The sequence below is a fragment of the Thamnophis sirtalis genome, unplaced genomic scaffold (assembly GCF_051295495.1).
Source record: "Thamnophis sirtalis isolate CommonGarterSnake01/CBP01778 unplaced genomic scaffold, rThaSir2_p1.2 scaffold_2, whole genome shotgun sequence".
In the NCBI taxonomy this organism is placed as follows: domain Eukaryota; kingdom Metazoa; phylum Chordata; class Lepidosauria; order Squamata; family Natricidae; genus Thamnophis; species Thamnophis sirtalis.
In genome coordinates this window covers 176,451,009-176,477,716 of record NW_028261382.1, presented here as the reverse complement: position 1 = coordinate 176,477,716, position 26,708 = coordinate 176,451,009, and the positions used below count along the sequence as shown (strand labels likewise).

The 26,708-nt window shown below is 38.7% G+C and overlaps 1 protein-coding gene across 1 annotated transcript in view; it reads right to left on the bottom strand.

Moving 5' to 3' along the window:
* The window catches only part of PIGN (phosphatidylinositol glycan anchor biosynthesis class N), a 64,352-nt gene that overhangs the window by 16,476 nt on the left and 21,168 nt on the right, over positions 1 to 26,708 (bottom strand). Inside the window, exons 14-27 of the mRNA XM_087707576.1 lie at positions 25,653 to 25,832; positions 24,741 to 24,880; positions 23,535 to 23,634; positions 22,650 to 22,742; positions 21,641 to 21,732; positions 19,633 to 19,747; positions 16,406 to 16,514; positions 10,697 to 10,799; positions 9,655 to 9,757; positions 7,906 to 7,992; positions 6,398 to 6,453; positions 5,806 to 5,881; positions 3,177 to 3,250; positions 335 to 377 (exon numbers count right to left, since the gene is read on the bottom strand). Coding sequence (XP_087563702.1) covers positions 335 to 377; positions 3,177 to 3,250; positions 5,806 to 5,881; positions 6,398 to 6,453; positions 7,906 to 7,992; positions 9,655 to 9,757; positions 10,697 to 10,799; positions 16,406 to 16,514; positions 19,633 to 19,747; positions 21,641 to 21,732; positions 22,650 to 22,742; positions 23,535 to 23,634; positions 24,741 to 24,880; positions 25,653 to 25,832 — 1,371 coding nt within the window. The remainder of the gene's footprint in view (positions 1 to 334; positions 378 to 3,176; positions 3,251 to 5,805; positions 5,882 to 6,397; positions 6,454 to 7,905; positions 7,993 to 9,654; positions 9,758 to 10,696; positions 10,800 to 16,405; positions 16,515 to 19,632; positions 19,748 to 21,640; positions 21,733 to 22,649; positions 22,743 to 23,534; positions 23,635 to 24,740; positions 24,881 to 25,652; positions 25,833 to 26,708) is intronic.

The window sequence follows — 26,708 nt, the reverse complement described above, 5'->3', positions numbered from 1 at the left end:
GCAGGTGCATCTGATATTTTCTTTGGCTCAGACTTTAAAATTCTGTATGAAGTAGATGGAAACTTAGTAGTAGCTAACTTAATGGCCCCATAAGAGAATCGAAGTGATAATACAGACTTACAATTTTTTTTGATCATTCATTAAATTATTTCAAAGAATTATAGCGTAGAGAGAGGGCCTTTCTGCAATTTATGCGGGGTTTCAAAGTCAACTCACTGACCTAATTCAAGGAACTTTGAAGTCTGAGGCTAATTCAGATGCCCCGTGATTGAATTAGCAAAGCTCTTTGGGGTTTTTTGATCTTATTTGTACAAAATGTCCAATAGTAGCTTACCAAAGCCATAATGTCTGAAATCACGAGAACAATGAGAAAAAGCCTGAGGGGGAAAAAATAAACAGTGTGTCAGAAAAGGACAATAATCCACAGTTCAATAAAGCTTCGAAGAATGTATGTAGATGTGTTCTGAGGTACAACGTAGTTCTCTTTTCATCTATTTTCTCAGAATTTCATGTCTTAAGAATATCAAGGTACCAAACTATCAAACATGCAGCAGGCAGGAAATGAGCAGAATCAAAGGAGGCTGATTTGTGTGACTTGTCCAAATTAGGCCTGGGTTTTTTTTATTTTACAGCTAATGACATTTCTACATAATTTATTATGTAACGGTTACCTATCTTTTCCACGGACCTGACAGTCTCTTGATTGACGGAACCCTACTAAATTGTACAATTCAAGCTTTCAAAATTTCCCAAAGGATTGGTCAGATTTCAAAGATGTTTGATATTTAAGGTGTTGGTTATTACCTTTAAAGCCCTACATGGCTCAGGACCAGCGTATCTGCGAGACCGCCTACTGCCACACACCTCCCAACGGCCGATATAATCCCACAGGGTGGGCCTCCTTAGGATGCCGTCAGCCGGAGAGTGTCGGCTGGCGGCTCCCCGGAGGAGAGCCTTCTCTATGGCTGCTCCGACCCTGTGGAATCAGCTACCCCCAGAGGTCCAGACCCTACCCACTCTCATGGCCTTTAGAAAAGCTGTTAAAATCTGGCTGTTCCGGCAGGCCTGGGGCTGTTGACCTTATTGTTAAGGTCCAGCCCCGATTAGAACGAATGCGTGTTGGAAATTTTTTAACTAATTTTTTATTTTGCTCTTCTTTTTTCTTCTTCTTTGTAAGCCGCCCGGAGTCCTCCTGGATTGGACGGCCTATAAATCTAATAAATAATAATAATAATAATTTATATTCTGATTCTTTCCCAAGGAACACTAAACAATATACCTGATTCTTCTCTTTCTCTTGGCCAATTTAATTACCTTGGCAGCCATGGTTCCCTAGTCTTAATTCAGAATTATAACCACTTTACTACAATTATTCAATATTATCTACTGTATGTAGATAATGTAGAATTGCACAGCTTGCAAATGCAAATGTTTGTTTGGTTTCGTTGGTTCATTTAACAACTGAGGCAAGAAAAGTCATAAAATGGGGCAAACCTGACAACAAACAACAGAAATTTTGGGCTCAGTTGTGGTTGAGGACTATATGTATTTACATAGGTTCTGCAGGAGAACATTTGCTAATATTTATCACCAATATCTCAATCATGAAGGTCTAAAGTGATGTCAACTAAGTTCAAAGATCATTAAGTATTTCTTTCCCTTTAACCTTAAGGCTTAAGAAACTGGTTACCTGTATCTGAGGTACCCAAGATCTCATTTGTTTGGGGAAAGCACATTTCAATGGGGGGGGGAGGACTAAAAACAAGTAAACTCAAATACCACTAACGACCTTTGCATTATCATTATCTTTTCATTAAATAATTGCAATATTTTTAATGTGGATACTGTTCTAAATCACCAATGGCTGGATGTATTCCAGGAGTAAAATGCTGTAGATAGCTGACCTAAAAAGAAATGGGTCATTAACTGCAATAATTTAATTTGTAAGAATTATAAAAGTGCTATCAGTTAAGAGTGTGAAAACTCATTAAAATGTGCTGCATTATGGCATTAATGCAAGGCCATCACAACAGCCTCTAACAAATTATATCCAGTCATATTATCAAGATCAGTTTTGTAAATTAACTTTACCTTAGAAGGCCATTAGAACAAGGCAAAAAACATTTCATGCAAATTTGTTTAGAAGCTTACTTCTCTTTGCAAAAGAGATAACTCGGCTGGATACCATCAAAATCACTGATGGTATCTGATCAGCAGTGACGATCTGAGACTCTCTTCTGCATAGATTTGACAGATGCACAGAACATCCAAATCAAAATCAATTTCTATTGATTGCACTAATAATGGCACTGAAATTTCTTGGTTTGGAATGTGGTGAGTTTCGGTTTTGCAGCTGGGGGGTCAAACGTTTACCTACTCAGCAGGAACAGCCACTGCACAGAGGGAGGCCTCATCTGCATCTTTCTTCTCCAAGACGTTACTTAAATCAGTGTTTCTCAACCTTGCCAACTTGAAGATGTCTGGACTTCAACTCCCAGAGTTCCCCAGCCAGCGAATGCTGGCTGGGGAATTCTGGGAGTTGAAGTCCGGACATCTTCAAGTTGCCAAGGTTGAGAAACACTGACTTAAATCATCGATGCAGTCTCTCCACATGGAGGTATATGTATGCCAAACTGCAATTTCTTCAATCATTCAAATTACTCCCCTCTGTCTTTGGAGGGGAGGAAAGAGAAGACTCCTATTAACCGGACAGTGATATTCCAGTATTATCCTCTGCATGAATTTGCCTCCATAATATGTTACTTCATCACATTCATGTAGATGGGGCATACTTGCCTGCATTTAAACTCTCGTGAATGTTTTAGAAACCCTACTTTGATAAGAAAAAACATTTCATCCAATAATTTCTTATGTGTTAATTTTTAGCATTTGAGTGGAATGCTAAAATGCTGAGCTTAGGTATCAATCTCTGTTTATTATGCAGAGACTGAAATCTTAATTGTGTGTATGTGTGTGTGTGTGTGTGTGTGTGATACACATGAGGAGAGAAATCTAACACAAACTGAGCACTTTCTGACAGGGGGAAAAACTTGGGAACTGAATCTAATGATGGAATTTACAAAGTAGCAGCCTACACACAGTTTAATTTTTCCCCTATCGTCAATCCCAAAGCAATTTCTGATTCAGTAAGTGAAAAAGTAACTAAAAAGTGTTACCTTTTAGATGATAGCTGGGTTGTGACTTGAATAGCTTCAAATGCACATGACACAAGAACAAAGGGGATTGCAACCTGTTCAATAAACACAATTCTGTTAAGCTGATGGCAGGTTCCCACACAACAAAACAAAAAGAAAGGATGCCAAAATTAACATTGCTAATACTCAGAGAGTCATTTATGCACAGCCCAAAGTTTTATCAGGCTGAATGCAGAGACTGCAATATATTCTTTTTAAACAATTCAGACGGTTGTTTAAATTTAAACTTTCTTTTCAGCCCTGGCAAATATGGGCTGCTGCATTACGTTAAACCTTTTTAAAAGGTTATTAGAATAAACAGAGTACAAAATGACATCTTTTTAAATAAATTATCTACTTTCAAGGAACATTTTCCATATAAATGCTGAGAAGCTGTTTAGTGACATGGAAAATCACTACTGGTAAACACATTCCTCTGTCCCAGAACAACCACCAGTGGTATTTTCACTGTGGAAACTCTGATAATTTCTGCTAAAACAAATCCCCAGAATGTACACTATATTGCCAAAAGTATTCGCTCACCCATCCAAATAATCAGAATCAGGTGTTCCAATCACTTCCGTGGCCACGGGTGTATAAAATCAAGTACCTAGGCGTGCAGACTGTTTTTACAAACATTGGTGAAAGAAGAGGTCGCTCTCAGGAGCGAAGTGAATTCCACAGTAGTATATTTTTGCAAAATGCTATGTTCCTCATTTGTAAGGGCTTTTTACAAAATATGTTCTCTCAATAGTTGTCTTTCAAATTCAGAATCTAAGTACATCATAGTGATCCAGCTCTGAAGGGTTCTTGTTCCATGCAGTTTTGAAGGTGTGACTTGTGGCATGCATGATAAGGGTATTCAGCCTCATCATTCTTCTATAAGATTTAAAAGATGGTATTCCTGAGTACCATGCATTTTTTTCTCTTTTTTTTCTCGGGCAAAATGAAGAACAGCCTCATCTTATTTACTCTGGAAATTACTCTACGTTTCCTGAAGTGGCAGAGAGAGAAAAAAATGACTTTTTTTCCTCCACTCTTTTACGGCATTCATGTAGTAGAGCTTCCACTATTTTGATATAAACCCAGTGGTGGGATTCAGCCAGTTCGCACCTATTCGGGAGAACCGGTTGGTAACTTTCTAGGCAGTTCAGAGAACCGGTTGTTGGAAGAAATCTCCTTTTGTTTTTTCCCACTTTACAGGGCTAATTCTGTAAGGAAGGCAGGAAGGAAACTTGAGAGACCGCCTTCTGCCGATTACCTCCCTCCGACCGATAAGATCGCACAGACTGGGCCTCCTCCGAATCCCATCCGCCAGTCAATGTCGACTGGCGACTACACGGAGGAGAGCCTTTTCTGTTGCAGCTCCGACCCTGTGGAACGATCTCCCCGTCGAGATACGCACCCTCACCACCATCCAGGCCTTCCGCACAGCCCTTAAGACCTGGCTATCCCAACAGGCCTGGGGATAAGTCTCTAATTTGCCCCACCCGAGTGTTGAATGTTGAATGCAAGTTGTGTTTTTATTACTTTATTTATTTTGTTCACATATTGTTTGTTTTGAATTGCACCCCCTCCCTAATGATTGTAAGCCGCCCTGAGTCCCCTCAGGGAAAAGAGCGGCCTATAAATCCAAATAAACTAAACTAAACTAAACTAAACTAAACTAAACTAAACTAAACTAAACTAAACTAAACTAAACTAAACTAAACTAAACTAAACTAAACTAAACTAAACATTCTGGTGTTGCTTCTAGCCTCATCTTTATTGACCTGCTTACAGAAACTGCCTCTCTGGTTAACCCTTATTACATTGTCACAGCTAAGGCGAAGTGCCCATCGACGTCAGTGATGTTCTGACACATTCTCCGGTGACATCTAGCCTGTGAGAGAAGAGGATCAGGTTTTTGGAATTGACTCAGTTTATCCCTTGGCCATATATTTTATGATTTCATAAAGTGGAAATCATAAAAGTGAAAATCAGACAAAATAAAACACGTTAAAACAGAGGCACACTAAAAGTCTAGTATTCTACATTTGAAAAAGTAGTACAAAAACCATACATAGGCCAATTCATTCTTCCTTCCTTCTTTTTCTTTCTTTCCTTCCTTCCTTCCTCCTTTCCTTTCCTTCCTATCTCTCTATCGCTATTAAATTTCTATGCTGCCCATCTCCTCTACAAGATGATTTTGGGCGGCTTACAAATTATTGAAACAGGTGAAAAATAATTAACAGATTATTTGTTGGAACGTGAACCTTACTAACTTTAAGGTATAGTAACAAGTGTACAGTAGAACTGCAGCCTATCCCAGTACTTTTGATCTTACTATAGACATCTCATACCTAGATGGGACTTCCAGCTCGTGAAACCAGAAGTGCCATGACATCACAGGCTGCCAAGACTCGGGAGCAGAAAGGGAACCACTCTATCTTAGGTGATGTCGTGCAGGTGAGGTTTTAGTTACGTAGCTGTGTGGCATGTCCTGTCCCTTCCTGTGGCTTACTGACATGGCACACCTGCGGATCTTTTGGGGCACATCAATGTGTACAGCACAGGGGTTGAAAACTGCTGGCCTATCTGGCCTAGCAAATAACCTTTTCTAAATACTGACCTTCCACAAGAGCAATCCTCCCATCAGGAAAGGGCTGAACACGGTCAAGAAACAGTAAACCGAGGTAGGATCAAAGCTAGGGTTTAAGAATGAGAGCAGAACAGAACATTATTAATGTGTGCTTTTGTAGACAATTCATTCCAGGAGGAAACAGAAAACAGCATTTGTGTCCTTTGTCTCAATTACGAAAATGTGACACTATTATGTAGCCAAGGAGATACGCTGCTAGTTTGCACTGCTTCTACTTCTACTTGCCGAATTTTAGTGGTTTTAAGTCTGTAAGTGACAGCCTTCGACCTCTTACTTAAATATTTTTAAAGCCCCAATGATCTCACAAAATATTTCCTTGTATCATTCCCTTTCCCACTGATCATTATCAGTCGCGCCTAGATCTGTTAGTAAACGAAGTGACATACACAAAAGCACTGGCGCATCTTTTCCCCTCATCATGATTAATATAAAACGTAAAACATTTCAGGGTATGCAATATTATAGGCAATTATGAAGGCGTTTGCTTAAATTGTTTAGGATAGAAACAAGTAAGCGGAAACAGAATGGAGGGATTGCGATGGTTGCTTTTAGGTCAGTGTACCTGTTAATGGAAGCTATATTTCCAGTTCCAAAAAAGGCCGTCACTATGAAGAAAACCTGCATCAGGTTGAGGAAAATGCAATATTGCCAACAAAGCGTAATTGTCCACTGCATTTTTTTTTTTGCAAAAGTTAAAATTTCCTGACTGATCCAGGAACTAACAAGTATATGCATTGCAATTCTCTGTATATGTACTCAAAATTATGACTTATAATATTCATCTGAGAACACCACCCAGAATTGCAACTATTAGTGAGATTAATATGCCAGCCAGCTTTACACAGGCTACTAAACCCATATACATATATGAACAAGCAGCAAATCGCTGCAGCTCCCCTCTTTTAACTTTGCATAGATATTACATTCTTTGGTTCCTTAAGACGAAAGAGTTATTGAGCCATTAGTTTATATGTGTAGCAAGAAGAGGAGGACGGACAAAGAATTCAAATTTCTTGTTCCTGGAGGTCCCTGCTTATCCATCTAAATAGACATTTGTCTTGATGTTAAATTACTAATAGTTTTAAAAATATTGTTGCCAGCCAGAGGTGGGTTCCTACCAGTTCTCGCACCTATTCGGTAGAACCGGTTCGTCAAGATTTCTATATATGTAGTTTCATTTGGTTGGTTCTTGGTTTTTTTTATTTTTCTTTTTTTTTTCTGCCCTCAAATGAGTGTTGAATAAAATAGAAATGAAATAAAATAAATATAAACTGATTTGTGACTTAAATAGCATTTCTAATCTATAAATTTACCAAGCTTGTGAGCCTGTTATATGAGCAAGTTTATTCAAAACTTGTATAAACCTCTTCCACCTTAGGTGAGAAACCTTGAATTTCATTTGAAACTAAATTCTGTACAAAACTGTGAAGACAGAATATTCTTAATTTCTTAATTTTATTCTTAATTTTGTTAAACTGTTACGATATCTTCCAATGTTTAATATTTGCTAAGTCTGAAGAACTGATTACATTAGCCTAAAATGTTCTATTTTTAGGAATGTATATGGACAATTAATAATGATTTAAAAAGGCAGACAGGTTTTCTGGTTAATTCTTATAAGTACAAAAACCTAAATGCATGGAAAATAAGATTTTCCATTCTTGGGTTTGAAGCTATATGAAGTTAATTGGCTGCTAACACTTTCTAAGTAATAAATCTAGATTGATAATATTTAGAAAAAGTCAAAATGCCACTGTCAGATTGTTTTGTGATAGTAATTGAACCATAATCCTAAAATAAATCTATCAAAATAACCTTAAATAACAGTAAATTGTTTAGGCAATAACTCCCTAAAAGCAACTGTTGTTTTTAAATCATCTTCACTGTGCTCTAGCTCAGTGTTTCCCAACCTTGGCAACTTGAAGATGTCCGGACTTCAACTCCCAGAATTCCCCAGCCAGCATTCGCTGGCTGGGGAATTCTGGGAGTTGAAGTCCGGACATCTTCAAGTTGCCAAGGTTGGGAAACACTGCTCTAGCTGAATATCTGTTTTCCTAAGTCAAAGGATACGTAGAAAAAAGCCCTCCTCAGATCATCAACATGAAGTGGTCGAAACTGGGGTGCATCTGTAGTGTAAGAAAAGCTGAGAGCAGCAAGCTACAAAAACAGAAAAAAGAGAAATCAGTAACATAGCATCAGATAGGATTGCATTCATATTAAAAGTATATATCCCAGAGATCAAATGAGAAGTTAAGTTCCCTTCTTCAGAGAATCCAGAGAATCTACACAAAACCTCTTGTTCTACAACTTTGTCATATCTCAATTATTATTACAAGGAAGTTACTTTTCAAATACTGGTAACTAGTCAAGTACTTCGGTTGCCTTAAGTAAGGAAATAATACTCTGATCTATCCATTGGCTCTCCTGGTTTTTCTTCTTTTCCCCAATGTCCTACAAGGTGGTATATTTTCCTAATCCAGAAAAGTTGATTCTGCTTTCTAGCAATATCATCTAGAGCAGTGTTTCTCAACCTTGGTGACTTTAAGTCCTGTGGACTTCAACTCCCAGAATTCCCCAGCCAGCTATGCTAGAGCTTTATGGAGCAAAGATATTGCAGTACCAAATCCATACTGAAAGTTAAACTTGTTTTGCTCTGATGAGTTTCTAGCATCTTTTGCCCACTGCTCTCACATACCCTGGGTTCAGAGGCTTAAATAAGTAGAATCAGAGATAAAGAAAGGACTTTAAAAAGGCATCTTGTACACTTCTGGTTAACATAGAAACTTCAATTCAGAATGCAATCTACTTTTGCTAATACATCATTGTCCTCACTGTTTTAATAACAGTCAAAGAGGCAGATATTAGCAGATTATTATGGGACACGTTTTCACTATTCTAGTTCTAAACTACATAGCCACGTGCATAAAATAAGCCTGTTCAATCTTTCAACATGATGTCTTTCTATACATTTGAAGTTGCCTATCATAGTTTATTTTCTAAACATATTCAGCTCTTCCAAGCAATCCGTTGACTTTTAAATCCCTCAAAATCTTATCTCTTTTGAATGTCTCCAGATCTACTGATGTCCTGAAATGTGTTGTAGCACTCAGCATGGTATCCTGGATGAGGATTTGATGGTAAGACGAACTGATGTAAACATTTAATAATATAATATGATGTTGGTTATGTAATAGTATACATGCGGTTATATGTTATGAAAATGAAAAAATAAAAAAAAACTTTATATTAAAAGAAGATACCATAAGTGATTGCCAGTGTTATCATCATTCATTCAATCTGAAGAGTGGGATCCAAAATGCCAACTTCCCTCAATCTGGTGAGTATAATTGCATTAACAACAGTGGCCTTGCAACCATTAGTGTTCATACATAGAAATGGAGCCTGGATGTGAAAACACTGCCTGAATTGGCCCATCTGAAGATAGCTTTCAGGTGTTTTTCAAAAGAATTCCCATAAGTTCATGAAGACTGGGTTTACGGGACTGGGACTATTTTCAAAACATTCTAATGTTACTAGATGACTTGGCTCTGGTTTCCTCTGACTGTAACTAGTTAGATTGGGGCTGGTGGAATGCACACTGGTTTCTGGGAAATCTGGCCACCTTTTTGGCCACAGCTAATGAGTGTCTGTGAAACCGCTGGACTTCTCTTATTTGAGCATTCTGTTTTAGAAATACGAGCACTGAGGTGGTTGGGATTCTGTGGCTACGTTCCCAGGCTCGTGAGTCAGCTGGGATTTTAATTGCTGGGGAAAATGGGTGGCAGCATTTTTCCCTGAGGTGTGTACTGAATCGTTTACCTGAGGTTTAAATGAAATTCCATACTGTTGGATTGCTTCTTGCTCCACGTCTAACCACACGAACATCAGCAAAGCCAACACCAGAGGGAAAAGGGCTTCATACCTACATCAGCACATATTTTGACAGCAAGTAAATATAAAGGAAATGAGAAACGTGCCATACTTTGAACTTTTTTTTCTTACGGGATAAACGGATATTTTCACAAACGTAACAATATTCAATAAATTCTCACAACTGCATAACCTTCCCCAAACCCAAAGCAAATCTACGCATACAGAATACAAGTAAAGATTATCTTGAGTCATACTAAATTCCCAGCCATCAAACTAACAAATCCATGTAGTTTCTTTTGCAACGTTATGGAAGCCGTTTGCCACTGCCTTCCCCCATGACAATTTTCCTATTTCCCAGTCTACCTAAGAGGAAATCTAGAAATCTTGCTGGGCTTCCATCCAAATATTAGCAATAGCAATAGCAATAGAAGTTAGACTTATATACTGCTTCATAGGGCTTTCAGCCCTCTCTAAGCAGTTTACAGAGTCAGCATATCAGCCCCCACAGTCTGGGTCCTCATTTCACCCACCTGGGAAGGATGGAAGGCTGAGTCAACCCTGAGCCAGTGAGATTAGGACCTTATCCTTTGTGAGATTAGCAATAGCAATAGCAGTTAGACTTATATACCGCTTCATAGGGCTTTCAGCCCTCTCTAAGCGGTTTACAGAGTCAGCATATTGCCCCCAACAACAATCCAGGTCCTCATTTCACCCACCTCGGAAGGATGGAAGGCTGAGTCAACCCTGAGCCGGTGAGATTTGAACAGCCGAACTGCAGATAACAGTCAGCTGAAGTGGCCTGCAGTGCTGCACCCGTAACCACTGCGCCACCTCGCCTCTATTAACCAAACCTTAACCATCTAATTTCCAAGTTCAAAGAAAGTCCTGCCATCTGTTGCATAGAATCATCAGGAGTCAAACTCAATTCAAGGGCAACTTTATTTTATTTTATTTTATTTTATTTTTAAAGAAAGGGAGAAAAAAATACCCGGTGCTAAGGAGAAGATAAGTTGACATCAGAGAAAGAAGTATGCTCAGCAGCCTCAGGGACAGAAAAGTGGGACTCAGGAGTGGCACTATCAAGGATGAAACTGTAAGAAATAAAATATTATCTGTCAAAAGAAAAATAGTTGAGCATGTCTTTAACAGCACCCTAAAATTTGGGAGCCATGGATTATCTGTAAACTACTGGCTAGTTTGCATTGCATTCCTGGAAATTACGGGACTCATACAGAAGAGCAAGAAGAAATACACTTTTTATACCTTTTGATGAAACTGCATAGTTTATGCTGAGCACAAACAAAACAAGGGCAGTTAGTTACAGCCATGCTGAATTTCAATCATGGAGGAGGATGCTAATTTGTGTTCAATACTTTCTTACTGTAACGCACTCGACATGGGGCTGCCCTTGAAGAGTGTCCGAAGACTACAGCTGGTCCAGAATGCAGCCGCGCGAGCGATAATGGGTGTACCGAGGTACACCCATGTTACACCTATTCCTCCGCGAGCTGCACTGGCTTCCTATTGGTCTCCGGACCCGCTTCAAGGTGCTAGTTGTTACTTTTAAAGCCCTACATGGTATTGGACCTGGCTACCTGAGAGACCACCTCCTGCCATTTACCTCCCAACAACCAATAAGATCACACAGGTTGGGCCTCCTCCGGGTGCCGTCGATCGGACAATGCCGGTTGGCGGCTCCCCGAGGGAGGGCCTTCTCTGTAGCTGCACCGGCCTTGTGGAACGAGCTACCTGCAGAGATCCGGACCCTCACCACTCTCCCGGCCAAGACCTGGCTGTTCCGGCAGGCCTGGGGCTGTTGATTAATTTCCAGCCCCACTTGATGGAATGGATGTTGTGTTGATTTAAATTGTGTATTTTTAAATGTTTTAAATGCTTTTACTTGTTGTGAGCCGCCCAGAGTCTCTAGGGAGTGGGCGGCATACAAATTCTATTGAAGTTTAAGTTTAAAGTCTTCCTCTTTAAGTGACATTTGCATTGGGCAATTTGGAAACTAGAAATACCGAGGTCTGTAATACTTGCTTCAAACCAGTGCTCTAATGCCAGACAAAGCACAGAAAAGGAGACAACTTAAAAGATTTTTAAAAACGGGGAGGTATGAACGATCTAGGGCAGTGTTTCTCAACCTTGGCAACTTGAAGATGTCCGGACTTCAACTCCCAGAATTCCCCAGCCAGCGAATGCTGGCTGGGGAATTCTGGGAGTTGAAGTCCAGACATCTTCAAGTTGCCAAGGTTGAGAAACACTGATCTAGGGTCATAAGACACCTGCCTCTTCTAAGTAACATGGGGAAAAAACAAAGACCAGGGTGAAGAGTTAGCAAAGTGGACTGTTTTAGTGCTTGGAGCCTGTATTGTTTCCCCACATGTCAGTGAGGGAAGTTCAGAGGCAAAACTTTCAAGACCTTTATTCATCTTGGCACACAGCATGGAGAACATCTGATCAGGTTTCCACCAAGCCTCTTATGCAAGATCAATATTCGAAGGGTGATTGGGGCAGAACCTAGATCAAAACAGTCAGGTGGTGGGAGGTTCCTGACATAAAAGGCTAGGATTGTGCAACTGGAAAGAATCAGATGTCAAAGAGTTCACTCTACTGCTGATTAATTATTTCTCAAGCCTCAGTTACAAAAAACAGAGTGGAATATTATCTTTTCTTAGGCTTGTTATCTACTTTCTTCAGGAGCTCACATCAAGCATATATAGCATTCCCTCTTCTGTTTTTCTTCACAAAATCACCCGGTAAGATAAAGTAGGCTAAAGTTTTAATTTTAAAAAATTTTATTTCCTTTAAAATGTAGAAATAAAGAACGACAGAATTCAGGATTCAAACCAAAAAAAGGAAGATAATACCAAGAATAAACACATCACAGATATAGAAAAACGATTTAATTTTAAACACAGATTTAGATATGATCAGTCCTTCCAGACCAGAGGTGGGTTTCCTACCAGTTCGCACCAGTTCGGCGGAACCGGTTCGTCAAATCTACCGAACCGGTTAGAAGAGGTTCCACCAGAAAGCAGGCCACACCTACAGAAGAGGTTCCAAAATTTTTTGAAACCCACCACTGACACAGAGAGACAGAGAGAGAGAAAGAGAAAGAAAGAAAGAAAAAAAAAAGAAAAAAAAAGAAAAAGTGAGAGAGAAATGAAAGAAAAAAAGGAAAAAGGGACAGAGAGACAAAAGGAAGGAGAGAGAGAGAGAGAGAGAGAGAGAAAGAAAGAAAGAAAGAAAGAAAGAAAGAAAGAAAGAAAGAAAGAAAGAAAGAAAGAAAGAAACACATGGCCAACAAGCCACTCCCACCAGGTCACATGACCGGCAAGCCACTCCCACAAAGGAGGCCACACCCACAGAGTAGGTTCAAAAAAAATTTGAAACCCACCACTGTTCCAGACATAAGGCAAACAGCTCCCACCACCCAAAAACTCTGGGGTGGCCCCTGTATCCAGTCCGTTTCTATGGCTGGGGTTAGATTAGAACTGAGGGCTGCCCAATTCTAGCCCTTCCTCGTTGCCACCACACAACATTTAAACCAAGACTCTATAATTGATTATAAGGATTGGAATTTATATCAATGCCTTAATTCGTATGGACTAGTCAGAAAGGAACCAGGCTTCTGAAAATGAAGATCTGATAAGGAACCACAGCCAGCCTTCCTATTTCTGAATGAAGATGAGCCAAGCCAGATAACGTATTCTTTCAAGGTAGATTTCAAAAACCACGGCTAATAGCTAGGCCACAATCAGATTGTGCTGCAGTAAATACAGGTAGTCCTCAACTTACGACCACAATTGAGCCCAAACTTTCTGTTGTTAAGAGAGTCATGCTCCGTTTTACGACCTTTCTTACTGCGGTTGATAAGTTAAGTAACTTGCTTGTTAAGTGAATCTGAATTTCCCCATTGACTTTGCTTGTCGGGTCGCAAAAGGGAGTCACACGACCTTGGGGCATAGCAACGGTCATAAATATGAAGCAGTTGCCAAGCATCTTAATTTTGATCAAATGATCATGGGGATGCTGCAAAGGTTGTAACTGCGAAACAAGAGTTATAGGTCACTTTTCATACTGCCGTTGAAACTTTGAACCGTCATTAAATGAACTGTTGTAAGTCAAGGATACCTGCGTGACCCGTCAAAACCGCAGACGACAAAATCGCGCTCGACGAAAGCGCGCATTTGACGTCATCACAGCGCGACGAAAAAAATTTAAAATTGAAATAAAAATACAATTAAAGCAAGCCGATTCACATAAAGGTAAGGGTTAGGTTTAGGTTTAGGGTTAGGGTTAGGTTAAGGGTTAGGGTTAGGTTTAGAGCGTTAGGGTTACGTTTAGCGTTAGGTTAAGGGTTAGCGTTAGGTTTAGCGTTAGGTTAAGGGTTACATTTAGGGTTAGATTTAGGGTTAGGTTTAGGGTTAGGTTTAGGGTTAGGTTTGGGGGGGTTAGGGTAAGGTTTTCGCTTTATTTTTACATTTATCGATCACAGCGCGATGTTTTCGTCGCGCTGTGATGACGTCAAATGCGTGCTTTCGGCGAGCGCGATTTTGTCGTCCGCGGTTTTGTGGTGGAACCGGATACCTGTAGCTAAACTATACAACAGAAAACATACATCTTAAAAACAATTAGCAGCAACTCATATATTGTTGCTGCCCACGTGCTGATTTTAACTAATTTTTTTTTTCAGCAAGTGTTGCAACCAGCAAAATATTCTGGAAGGAGATACAGCAAGCAACAACTTATACCAGTGTTTCTCAACCTTGGCAACTTGAAGATGCCCGGACTTCAAGTTACCAAGGTTGAGAAACACTGACTTATACTATTTAAGGGGAGGGGGGGCTGTTTTGTTCTTGACTGCAACTTAGAACAGAAGAATACGTAAAAATGTGTTTTTGATGGATTGTAGGGCCGAAATGAAGAAAAGCTGAAGTTACAGGTAGAACAAGGAAAAGGAAATTGCAACCCCAAGGAATAAGGATCCTCGTACTTTAGATGAGTACAAGAACGTATTTGGATAAGTGTGAGAACAAATCTCACCAGGCCCATCCTGGCTTATAGCTGTTATGAAACTTCTTAGGCTCAACATGCCTCTTCCAAGCCTGATCACTCTCCAAATGTCAGATCTGACTCCTAGGGAACTGATGGACAAAAGGCAAATATTGGGGAGGGCAGAGAGAACAGCAGCCAGCTTGAAGTGGCAAGAATGAGCTTTCAAAACAAACATTCCTGGGCCTGCAGAGTCTTTATGAAAGATCGGGATTGCCTGCCCTTAACTGGCAGCAGCAAGCAGAAGGAGAAACATCATGCGCTACAATCACATCTAAGAACAAGTATCAGCAAGCACTGGCTTACAAAAACTTGGAAAATCCCCAGTTCTAATTCACATAACTTTCGAGTGCGGGGAGTGGACAGGTGGGGATTGTTAAGATACGGCCTTACCTTGAGGAGCGAATGCTTTATGTTTATTAGTGATCCTCTTTTTGTTTTTAAGGAATGTACGGTTGCTCATAAACTCTCAGCATCTGCCTGACTCTATTGCTATATGCAACACTTAATAGAATGTATTTATAGCACAGCACATGTGGCTGCCCTCAATCCTGTTATGTTTGCAACGACCTTATCTGGAAGATTAGGTGAGAGATTGTGAACTTCATAGCTGAGAAGAGATAGTCACTTGTTATTCAACACTAACATATTATTATGTGTCCATGTTTAGAGCAATAGCAATAGCAATAGCAGTTGGACTTATATACCGCTTCATGGGGCTTTCAGCCCTCTCTAAGCGGTTTACAGAGTCAGCATATCGCCCCCAACAACAATCCGGGTCCTCATTTCATCCACCTCGGAAGGATGGAAGGCTGAGTCAACTTTGAGCCGGTGAGATTTGAACCGCTGAACTGCAGATAACAGTCAGCTGAAGTGGCCTGCAGTGCTGCACCCTAACCACTGCACCACCTTGGCTCAAGAGCAGTTATTTGGAGGTTCATGCAAAGCCTTTTTTTCTTAAATTATTATTTTTTTTCCAATAAGAAAATTAAACTGAGGAATTCACACCCACAATATGCTTTGTTAGCTGCTTTCTCAATTCTTTGCAACTCCTACATCATTCCAGGATAGCAATAGCAATAGCAGTTAGACTTATATACTGCTTCATAGGGCTTTCAGCCCTCTCTAAGCGGTTTACAGAGTCAGCATATTGCCCCCAACAACAATCCGGGTCCTCATTTTACCCACCTCGGAAGGATGGAAGGCTGCGTCAACCCTGAGCCGGTGAGATTAGAACCGCTGAACTGCAGAACTGCAGTCAGCTGAAGTGGCCTACAGTGCTGCACCCTAACCACTGCGCCACCTCTATAACTGTAGCAAATTTAGTCCCTTAATCCACTGCTGCTTATGTTGAACCCCGCTCAACACTTAACAAGACCACTAATTAATGCAATCTCTCATCTACTTCAAAACAAATATTCATCATGGTGTGTTAAATCTGCTTATATTATTACAGAATGCATATGGATTCCTGTACTTATGTAATTACAAACCTTTATCAGAGTGGGATCCTTCAGATCATGTTTCTCAATGACAGGACATGTGTAGCAATAGCAGAGAGACCAGCAAACCAGCATTTCTGATATGTACCCGACAGATCTTTATCCAAAATAATCTCTGTCGAGAGAGGTAGGCTTACCCAATGTCATCCAGCTGATAACCTGATTTATGATAGGCAGTCCTTGTTTGCTCTGAAGACTGCTGTGAGTACTATTCACAATGTATGTTGATGCCCCCAGACTCAGCAACTAATAATAAAAAATAATAATCAATCGTTCCATCAGAATGGTTTCACTTTATTGCAGTCGTTAAGAAATGCTAGCAAGACAAAAAGTGGCTGTTCAGATTTTTTTCAAAGGTAAAAAGTTTTTTTTTTAAAAAAAAACTGGAATGTTATCATTTTTGTAAGAATTATGATCAACTTCAATTGACGATTCAAATAAAAATAAATTGTGTAGAAGAGGGAGGGGGTAGAGAAGCCTTCAAAACCACCCATTGCTTAAAATTTCATCTGATGGCATTATCCGTTAAGATATTGTATAACCCCATTGTATTTTGGATTATCACCATGAATGCATTGAGGAACTGCCAGAGCAAACTGTTGGTTCATACTTGCATAACTGCATTTTATGCTTGATTTCCTCCAGACTGAATAAATAAGAGAGAAAAAAGCACTCAGGGAGGCTTTCAATGAAGTTTATTTAAAAGGGAGATTTGTCAACAGGAATTCCATTTCAGAGTTACAGATTAGAGCAGTAATTAGAGGTCATCAAACAAGGGCTATTTGGCATCAAGTTTTATGTTGGTTTATTGAACTTTGCCTGATGTGTCATCATGTGACAGTTCAGAGAAGCCATAATAAGTTGCTAAGCTGCCTGTCACTTTTCCCACTGTACCTATGTGACGTACCGTAATTTGGACTTTAAACTTAAATACTAATAAAATGGCATAATGTTCTTATTTTAATTCTATTAAAAACAGTGTTATGCATGATCCAAAATCAATTTCTCTCTATATTATTGGAGTGTCAAAAAAGGATTGAAATAATTCATTGTTAAAAAGCACTTTTCTCATATAAGAGAGGAGTGAACCAAATAAAAGGCACAATAAATTGGCACCAGTTATGCCAACCACAATTGGAAAGCAAAGCCAGTTTCTTAATGTGTTTAGAAAGGGCCACAAAATAATGGTTCAGAAGATGTAATGGTACAGAACCATTGTTTTTTGTCCTTATTTCATGTATAAGGACAAAAAAAAACCAACCCCTTATGGATCTCCCCTAACAAAAACAGATAGTCTCGAGTTAAACCATTTAAGTGACGATTCAAAGTTACAGTGGCACTGAAAAAAGTGACTTGTGAGCGTTTTTCACGCGACCCATGCAACAATCTCATGGTCAAATGATCAAAATTTGGGTATTTGGTAACTGGCTCATGTTTATGGCGGTTGTAGTGTCCCTGGGTCACGTGATCACCTTTTGAGTCCTTCTGGTGAGCAAAGTCGTTGGTGACGTGCTGGTTGTTACTTTTAAAGTCCTACATGGTTTAGGACCTGGCTACCTGAGAGACCGCCTCCTGCCATTTACCTCCCAACGACCAATAAGATCGCACAGGTTGGGCCTCCTTCGGGTACCGTCGACCAGACAGTGCCGGCTGGCGGCCCCTCGTGGGAGGGCCTTCTCTGTAGCTGTGGAACGAACTACCCGTAGAGATCCGGACCCTTCCCATTCTCCCGGCCTTCCGTAAAGCCACCAAGACCTGGCTGTTCCGGCAGGCTTGGGGCTGTTGATTAATATCCAGCCCCTCTTGGACAGAATGGATGTTGTGTTAATTTTAATATTGTATTTCTTATTTTAAAATTTTTATAAATGCTTTTATCTTGCCTGTGAGCCGCCCAGAGTCCCAATGGGAGTGGGCAGCATACAAATGTCATTAAACTAAACTAAAACTAAACTAAAGTCAACAGGGAAGCCAGATTCACTTATCAACCACGTTACTAATTTAAGAACTCCAGTGATTTACTTAACAACTGCGGCAAGAAAGGTCGTGAAAAACTCACTTAACAACTGTTTCATTAAGCAACAGAAATTTTGGGCTCAACTGTGGTCGTAAATCAAGGACTACCTGTATCAGATTTTTACCAAAGGGGCCGTCTGGGGAGATAAGGAGTTCATGTAGGACACTTTTGGATTAATCCAAGGCTCTCTACTATTGGGAAAATATACTATTTTTTCAGCCAAAAAAAAAAGTACATTTTTGTAATGTTTCAAACTTTTACAGAGTGATCCAAAAATTGGAATCATGTGAGAAAAAAAAATCAATATCTAATTCCAAGCAAAACTACACAATGATAATTCTTTATATACAATATTTTAATCTGGATTAGTTTCTTTCAATGCCTTCATGTATCTTAAATTTACAGTGACATCTACTGGACATGTTTTAATCTTTAAAATAGTGCTCAGACTAAATATTTCTTCTTCCTCAGAAAAGATGCACGGATAATATTTTAACCTAAGATCCTCAATTGTGAGTACTTTAATTTTTCAGCTCCTCAACTCTATGCGCCCAAACACACAAAAAATCACTCCAATAACACAAATCGGACTGCACAAATTATTTATGCCAAACTTGAATATAGGTAATCCTTGATTTAAGACCATAACTGAGCCAAGATTTCCGTTGTTAAGTGAGACGTTTGTTAAGTGGGTTTTGCTCAATTTTATGACCTTTCTTGGTACAGTTGTTAAATCAGTGTTTCTCAACCTTGGCAACTTGAAGATGTCCGGGACTTCAACTCCCAGAATTCCCCAGCCAGCATTCGCTGGCTGGGGAATTCTGGGAGTTGAAGTCCCGGACATCTTCAAGTTGCCAAGGTTGAGAAACACTGTGTTAAATGAATCACTGCAGTTGTTAAATAAATAGCCCGGTTGTTAAGTGAATTTGGCTTGACTTTGCGAGTCAGAAGGCCAGAAAAAGTGATCACATGGCCCCAGGAAGCTGCAACCCTCATAAATACAAGTCAGTTGCCAAGTATCTGAATTTTGATCACGTGACCATGGCGATGAGACAATGGTCGTAAGTGTGACAAACGCTCGCTTGTTTTCAGTGCCATTGTAATTTTCAATGGTCACCAAATGAACTGTTGTAAATCGAGGACTACCTGTAGCCCTAATTGGGAAAGCTGAATAAAAGGTCCCAGTTTCCTTGGTGTAATTGGATTAATATCTTCTTTTTAAAAATGTTGTGAAATATTATATATTCTTTACTATCATAACACCAAAATTTCTCTCTGGAAAATTTCCAGTATTAACATTCCAGGATTTGGATTCTGTGCAGCATATGCATATTTATAGAACTTACTTACCTGAAATAGATATATTTTGAGATCTTTATGATGCAAATATTTATTTTTGCTCCTCCGAAAGAATGTCGCTAAGTAGGACAAAGCTATCAATATAATTAGCAGGCCAGCTGCTGTTCTGTAAAAGATAAACTATTTGTGAGTGCTTTCCAAAGATGTTTCTGTAGGAATCATTTCTTTAAAAAACTAAATTAATCACAAAAGTGCAACATGAATAAGACATTAATCTAAGCTCCAGGGAGTCCAAAAGAAGGTTCAAAACTGATGAATCTATTAAGGAGGATCTTCTGTCCTATCATAATTCAATATTACTTGGAATCATTTGTGTGTGAATTGGGAGGCCATAGAAATTTGTTTGCTAAATATATAAAAAATAAATGCACCAAGATTTCAAACTTGCATTTAGTTTATTGCTAGTAGCTGCCCTTAAATGATCAGTTAAACATTTTTGATTTTTAAAAAAAGACTAATTATGTTCCATTGCTGCTGGTGCCTTTTAAAACTCTGATCAATACTTTTCTAAACCACTGACTCAAAAAAAAAAACATTAAGAAGGTTGGATTTACTTCGGACTGGAGTCTTGGTGCTCATTAAAAAATCTGTCCATTATTACATTTACTAATGGTATCCCACCATTATTATTTTTTAAAATAACGCAAGGCATTGAACATATCTAACCACATTCCTCCTTCTTTCCCCCCCACAAAAACTGGGCTGAGAGTGACTGGCCTCAGGTCACCCAGCTGACTTTCACGGTTGGCCAAGATAGGAATTTGAACTCTCATCTCCCACTTTCTAACTTGATGTTTTAACCACTAGATAACAGATTAGATCAGTGGTAGTCAACCTGGTCCCTACCGCCCACTAGTGGGCATTCCAGGTTTCATGGCGGGTGGTAGGGGTTTTGTCCGATACTGAAGCACTTTCCTTTTTTTTTTAAATTTAATTGACTTTTAAAAAAAAACTTCATAGCATTATTTAAAAACATTTTCATTAGGTTTTCATAAAAATCACCATTACTGTGGAACCGGTGGGCGGTTAGAAAATTTTACTACTAACAGAGATTCAAAAGTGGGCGGTAGGTATAAAAAGGTTGACTACCCCTGGATTAGATAATGGAATATCCCTAAAAAGATTTCCATGGTATTGGGGGTTTTAAGTTTTATTATAAACTTCTATTTTACAGGATAATACATGCTTTTCATTTAAGAATGACATCAAGGGTGTTTTCCTTGCTGCTTCATACTTGTTCTTTCTTTTCCATTTCTCTTCAAATTTCTATCTGATCCTACTACAGTCTCCTGCTGAAAGAGAACCAAATAAACTGCTCTCTGGCATGTCAGCATGAGACATGAATCCAGCATGTGACTCAGCTCTTCTTTACATCTGTTATGAGAATGTAAGAGGCCTATGTGTAAACTTCTAGATCCATTTTTTGTTCCAATTTTTTAAAAAATTGTTTTTCACTGATAAGAGAGAAGCTCAAAAATAAGAGAAAAGTTCTACACAAGGGGTGTCAAACGCGCACCCCGCAGGCCAGGGGTGTCACGTGCTGGCCATGCCCCCCCCCCATTTTACTGAAGGGGGGGGAATTGTGATACGTCACGTGACAACAACATGACTCCCCAAGTTTGACAACCCTGGTCTACACTATAATTTTTATAGCCTACCTAAAGTAGAAATCACCAGCAAATTATAATCTTCAGTTTGAAACAAGAATAAGAACCGGCAGAAAGAATAAGTTTAGAAACCGGCTATTTTAGAACATCCTTCTTTGAAGAAGAGAATGTGAAGCATTCTGGTAATGAAGTTCTCATCTGAAAACTTCAAAAACTTACATCAATAATTACCTCTTTCTCCACTACCATAATTGTGTGACTTTAATTTTGGGTTTCAAGAATAAATTATTTGAATTCCAACAACGTATTTCCCTTCTAGAGACAAGAATTAGATGAAATTAGAACATGATTATATGAAAGTGGTAACGTGAAGAAAGCTGATTCATACTTACACTAAAGAGATATTTGATTCTCTTCCTATCACTGGCATCAAGGGGAAGATGGCCAGGAGCAAACACGAGAGAATCCAACTTAGCACTGTTGCCTATGGCAAAAAACAAGTAAGTTACACATACAAATAGAAACATAATGTTTAAATATTAATGTATGTAGGAAACCTTTCAAATAAAGTTATATAAAAATTTCTGCCTAAAATTGTATGAATCCAAATTGAAATTTCTGGTATTATTACTAAAATTAATATAAAGAATTCTGCCCCAATTTAAGACTTTTCTTTTCTTAATTTTGATCATATGATCCGAGGGATGCTGCAACGGTCGTAACTGTTAAAATGGTCATAAGTCACTTTTTCAGTGCCGTTGTAACTTTGAAGCGTCACTAAATGAACTGTTGTAAGCCAAGGATAGTCTGTAGAAGCACCCACCCATTATTGCCTTAAACCTATCATTGCCATTTGGATTCCTTTAAGAAGATCAGGTCACTGAAGCATAAAATGTTTCACAGAACACCACTCTTGTTTAAAACTATGCAATAGCAATAGCAATAGCAGTAGACTTATATACCGCTTCATGGGGCTTTCAGGCCTCTCTAAGCGGTTTACAGAGAGTCAGCATATTGCCCCCAACAATCTGGGTCCTCATTTTACCCACCTCGGAAGGATGGAAGGCTGAGTCAACCCTGAGCCGGTGAGATTTGAACCGCTGACCTGCTGATCTAGCAGTAGCCTGCAGTGCTGCATTTTAACCACTGCGCCACCTTGGCTCTTATGCTTGAACACAAGGTTTCCAAAATAGTGTATGTGACTTGCAAGAAGGTAGCTATCGTTTGCAAACTACCAAAAGGCAGATAACTGTTTACTCTTCCAGATATTTCCTAAGCGTTTGCAAAGAACTGCTTTTTAATTTAAATAAAGTATTCATGAACGTCAAATGGAAGTGTGCATTTCTCTGGGGGGGGGAGAGATCATAACCATTCCACCAAATCTCCCTCTGCAGAAAATACCTTTGCTTGGATCCACAGCCGAATGACCACAGGCCACGTGGAAAACGCAATCAAGCCAAAGGTCAGAGTGGAGCGATAGAAGAAGGAGAAAACCTAATTCGCACAAACATATACAAATGGAAATAAAAGAGCCAGATTTAATAAGGAATTGATAATTCTCCTCAAGATACAAAATTTCATAGTGATTTTTAATTCCTCAAAAAATATTTTTATGAGATTCTTTTATTATTTTGTTACGTGTTTTTATTTTAATCATCTGTATCTACAAAAATTATACACAAATAATATTGTTAAAAATGTATCTAAAACAAATGGTAGCCACACTATCTGTGCTTTTGTAAAAGTCCATTGTGGATTAAAAATAGATTAAAATGAATTTAAAATATAAAAATACATATATAGAGATTAAAAATAGATTAAAAATGAGTTAAAATATAAAAATACTCATATGTGTGTGTGTGTGTGTGTGTGTGTGTGTGTTGCATTTGTGCTGATAAATAAATAAAGGGAGACTAGTATAGGTGTATTTCAAGCTATTTAGCTCTCATCAGCTAGCCATACCCTTACTGGGATTTGAACCTGGGCTGTATTACATATTAGGCAGTTGTATTAGCCACTAAGCCACAGGCTCTGCTCCTTTATCAGTATATATATATATATATATATATATATATATGTATGTATGTATGTATGTATGTATGTATGTATGTATGTATGTATGTATATGTATATGTATATGTATATGTATATGTATATGTATATGTATATGTATATGTATATGTATATGTATAAAAAGAAAAACCTAATTTACTTTTGCTGCCTGTCCTCCATCCTAGCTCCTCCCCCCCACAAATTATATTAGAAGGCTATTAGCAAATTACTTACTAATATTTCAATTCCTACAGCATACATTACTAAGAATCCAGAAAACTGAGTCCGCTGAACATTCAAGAGAAATGTGATCAATACATGGATAACAGGGTATCTAGAGGAAAACATCATTATAAATAAATTTCTTATTAGACCAAAAGCTGCACACACACAAAAAAAGAAATAAAAGCGAAGCAACGTTTCCTAATTGAGAGGGATGGTATATTATAGCATAACCGGAGGTCTCTAGATTGGGAAGACTGAATTAAAAAATGAACATGTACAAATTTCTCCAAGATAGTTAAATTCATATCTGCTTTATCTCTGCCAGAAATTCCCAACTTTTGAGTTTATGGTGCCCCCTAGTGTCAATCATTTTTCAACGTTGTCTCTAGTGGCTCTCAAACCTTGTGCTACGGCATCGGAGCGCACTACTGTGAACTTGTTACTAGTTCGGTTTCTTAAATAGTAAAATATCCTGTGAATTCCAGGGTAGAACAATGTCCTGTCTGGGAACTGCAGAGCTATTCCATCAGTATCCGCAAAAGTACATTTCATAAAATTGAATCACTTAGGAAATCTGCTTGTTACAGAAGGCACAAAAGGCACCATTTCCTAAAATGAGTCAGGGGAAAAAAACCCTCCACAATCATTTTTTTTTAACCTACAGAAGATGGAATTACTCTTACTCTTAGTTTGCTGCATATTCTGAAGTAAAGTCAGGATCCCTAACTTTTGAAAGAGACAAAGTGAGACTCAAGATCAGATGTTATTGATCTACCAGTCTTACCTTCCTTCTGCTTCACATGTCAGCCATCCCTTTTTTTTCATTTTCTTGCTAATAAAAGTCTGTGTGAATCTACTATAAATAGATTATGCATTTTTTTAAAACCTCACAGAAACCCTAGCATCCACCACTTCACATACTAATCTTGCATTTTGAAAGCAGCATATACTGAATGTGAAGGGTTTTAGAAAACCACAAAATGAAATGAGAAAACCCAAATGGCTTCAAATCCAGGAACAGGGATACATTCTTCCCTTTTACACACACACACACAGAGAGAGAGAGAGAGACAGACAGACAGACAGACAGACAGACAGACAGACAGACAGAGACAGAGAGAGACAGAGAGACAGAGACAGAAAGAGACAGAGACAGAGACAAACTGATAGACTGATTGACAGACTGACTTATTCATTTATTTTTTAAAACCTTACTCTTTTAAAACTGCATACCACACAGGGACTGGTAGTAGGCAATATATGTAGTAGGTCCAAGGCAAGCTTTGAATGAAGAGAAAAAAGGCTATCAAAACTCCAATAGCTGCAAACACATATTGGAAAAACCTGTCAGGCACCTGAAAATAGAAATGTTAATGTTATTTGATGATTGTAACACTGTAAATATCTATTTAAACACCTCCAAATATTCACCAGGTTTTGCAACACACAACAGATATAAAAATCATCTCAGTGTAGTTCACGCTAGGACAAATCATTTGGGGCAGCAGACCCCAGTTACATATTTATCTACCTGCTCTTTGATGCAAATCAGAAGATTCACTAAGATTATTTTCCCTGCAAGGTCAGAGAACTAAAAGCGTGCTCTTTTCCGTAGCAAAATCTGTTTGCTTCCACCATGCAGAAATAAGAGTAAAAATACAAACAGAAATCTATCCATAAATTCGTCAAGGAAATGGAGCAATCAAATACACGCCCACATGTAGACACTCATATACAAAACATACACTTTTATCAGCTTTATATGATCTTCATCTGAACTAATGAATTACAAATACAGTTTTGTATGTGAAGCAATGAGGGGGGGGCATCCAAATGTTGAACTATGGACAGTATAACAAGATTGTTGTAAGCTGTAATCCTCTGGAGAAATTTCCATTTCTGATCTAAATATTCAACAGGTTACAAAGTGTAATCCAATTCTCAATATATTTTAAAGGAACTTAAAAAGGCACTTCTTTCACGACAGATTTACATTTCCAAAATTTCCATTTTTAAAAACATTTTATAGGTTTTTCTCTAATGAAGGCCCAGGCCGAAAATTTCAGTGCGGAATAGATTCACTTATGGAGTAAGCTGTTCATGCGTGGCAAACCAAAAAAACGTTACCTGGTTTTTTGACATATCCCTGGTCATGCTTGTATCTGACTTTATTATAATCAGAATCACATAAAATGTCCAGCCTACAAAACCCATGGTGATGCTCATGCCAAGGAAAAATCTATCGTATGTATGGTAATAAGAGAGCCCATCTAAAGCAAGATTAATCAGCTTCCTACATAGGGATATCTGAAAAAGAAAAACAAACAAACATCTTAATGAGGGTTTAGCTCCGGCAGATTGTTATATAGGAATTCTTCTCCATGAGCATAATTTAATATTATAACAGGATCTTTAATACTGTTTTATCACCTGCGTTATCCTTGATTTGTTTTTGCATACAGGAAGATTTAAGTGAAAATTATTTCACTTAATAACTGAATTGTCAGTCCCAGTTGTGGTCATTGTGTAAAGACTGCCTGTAACAAGTTTACTTATTTATTATTTATTAATTAGACTTATATACCGCTTCAAAGGGCTTTCAGCCCTCTCTAAGCGGTTTACAGAGTCAGCATATCGCCCCCACAGTCTGGGTCCTCATTTCACCCACCTCGGAAGGATGGAAGGCTGAGTCAACCTTGAGCCGGTGAGATTTGAACCGCTGAACTGCAGATAAGAGTCAGCTGAAGTGGCCTGCAGTACTGCACCCTAACCACTGCGCCACCTCGGCTCTCCCAATACAAGTTGTCGAGGGGAATTCTTATAAATGTTAAAGAAGACTCTGACAGATTCAGAGTATAGGTTTTTAAGAAGAGACTGGATAGTCACTCATCTGAAATGGTATAGGTTCTCCCGATTGAGCAGGGGGCTAGACTAGAAGACCTCCAGGGTCCCTTAAAGCTCTATTCAATTCTAAATTCTCTTGCTCTTAACGCAGAATTACAATAGGGACAAAGCTTTTCTGAATGGAAGACAGATGCTTTTATAAGACTATTTGAGATTAAATTATGCTCACATATTAGAAAAGTATCCTTACACCATTAGATAATGGGCCAAAAAGAAAAACAGTTAACATTTATAACATTAAGTTATAAATGTAACAAATATATTTTAAAATTAACACAG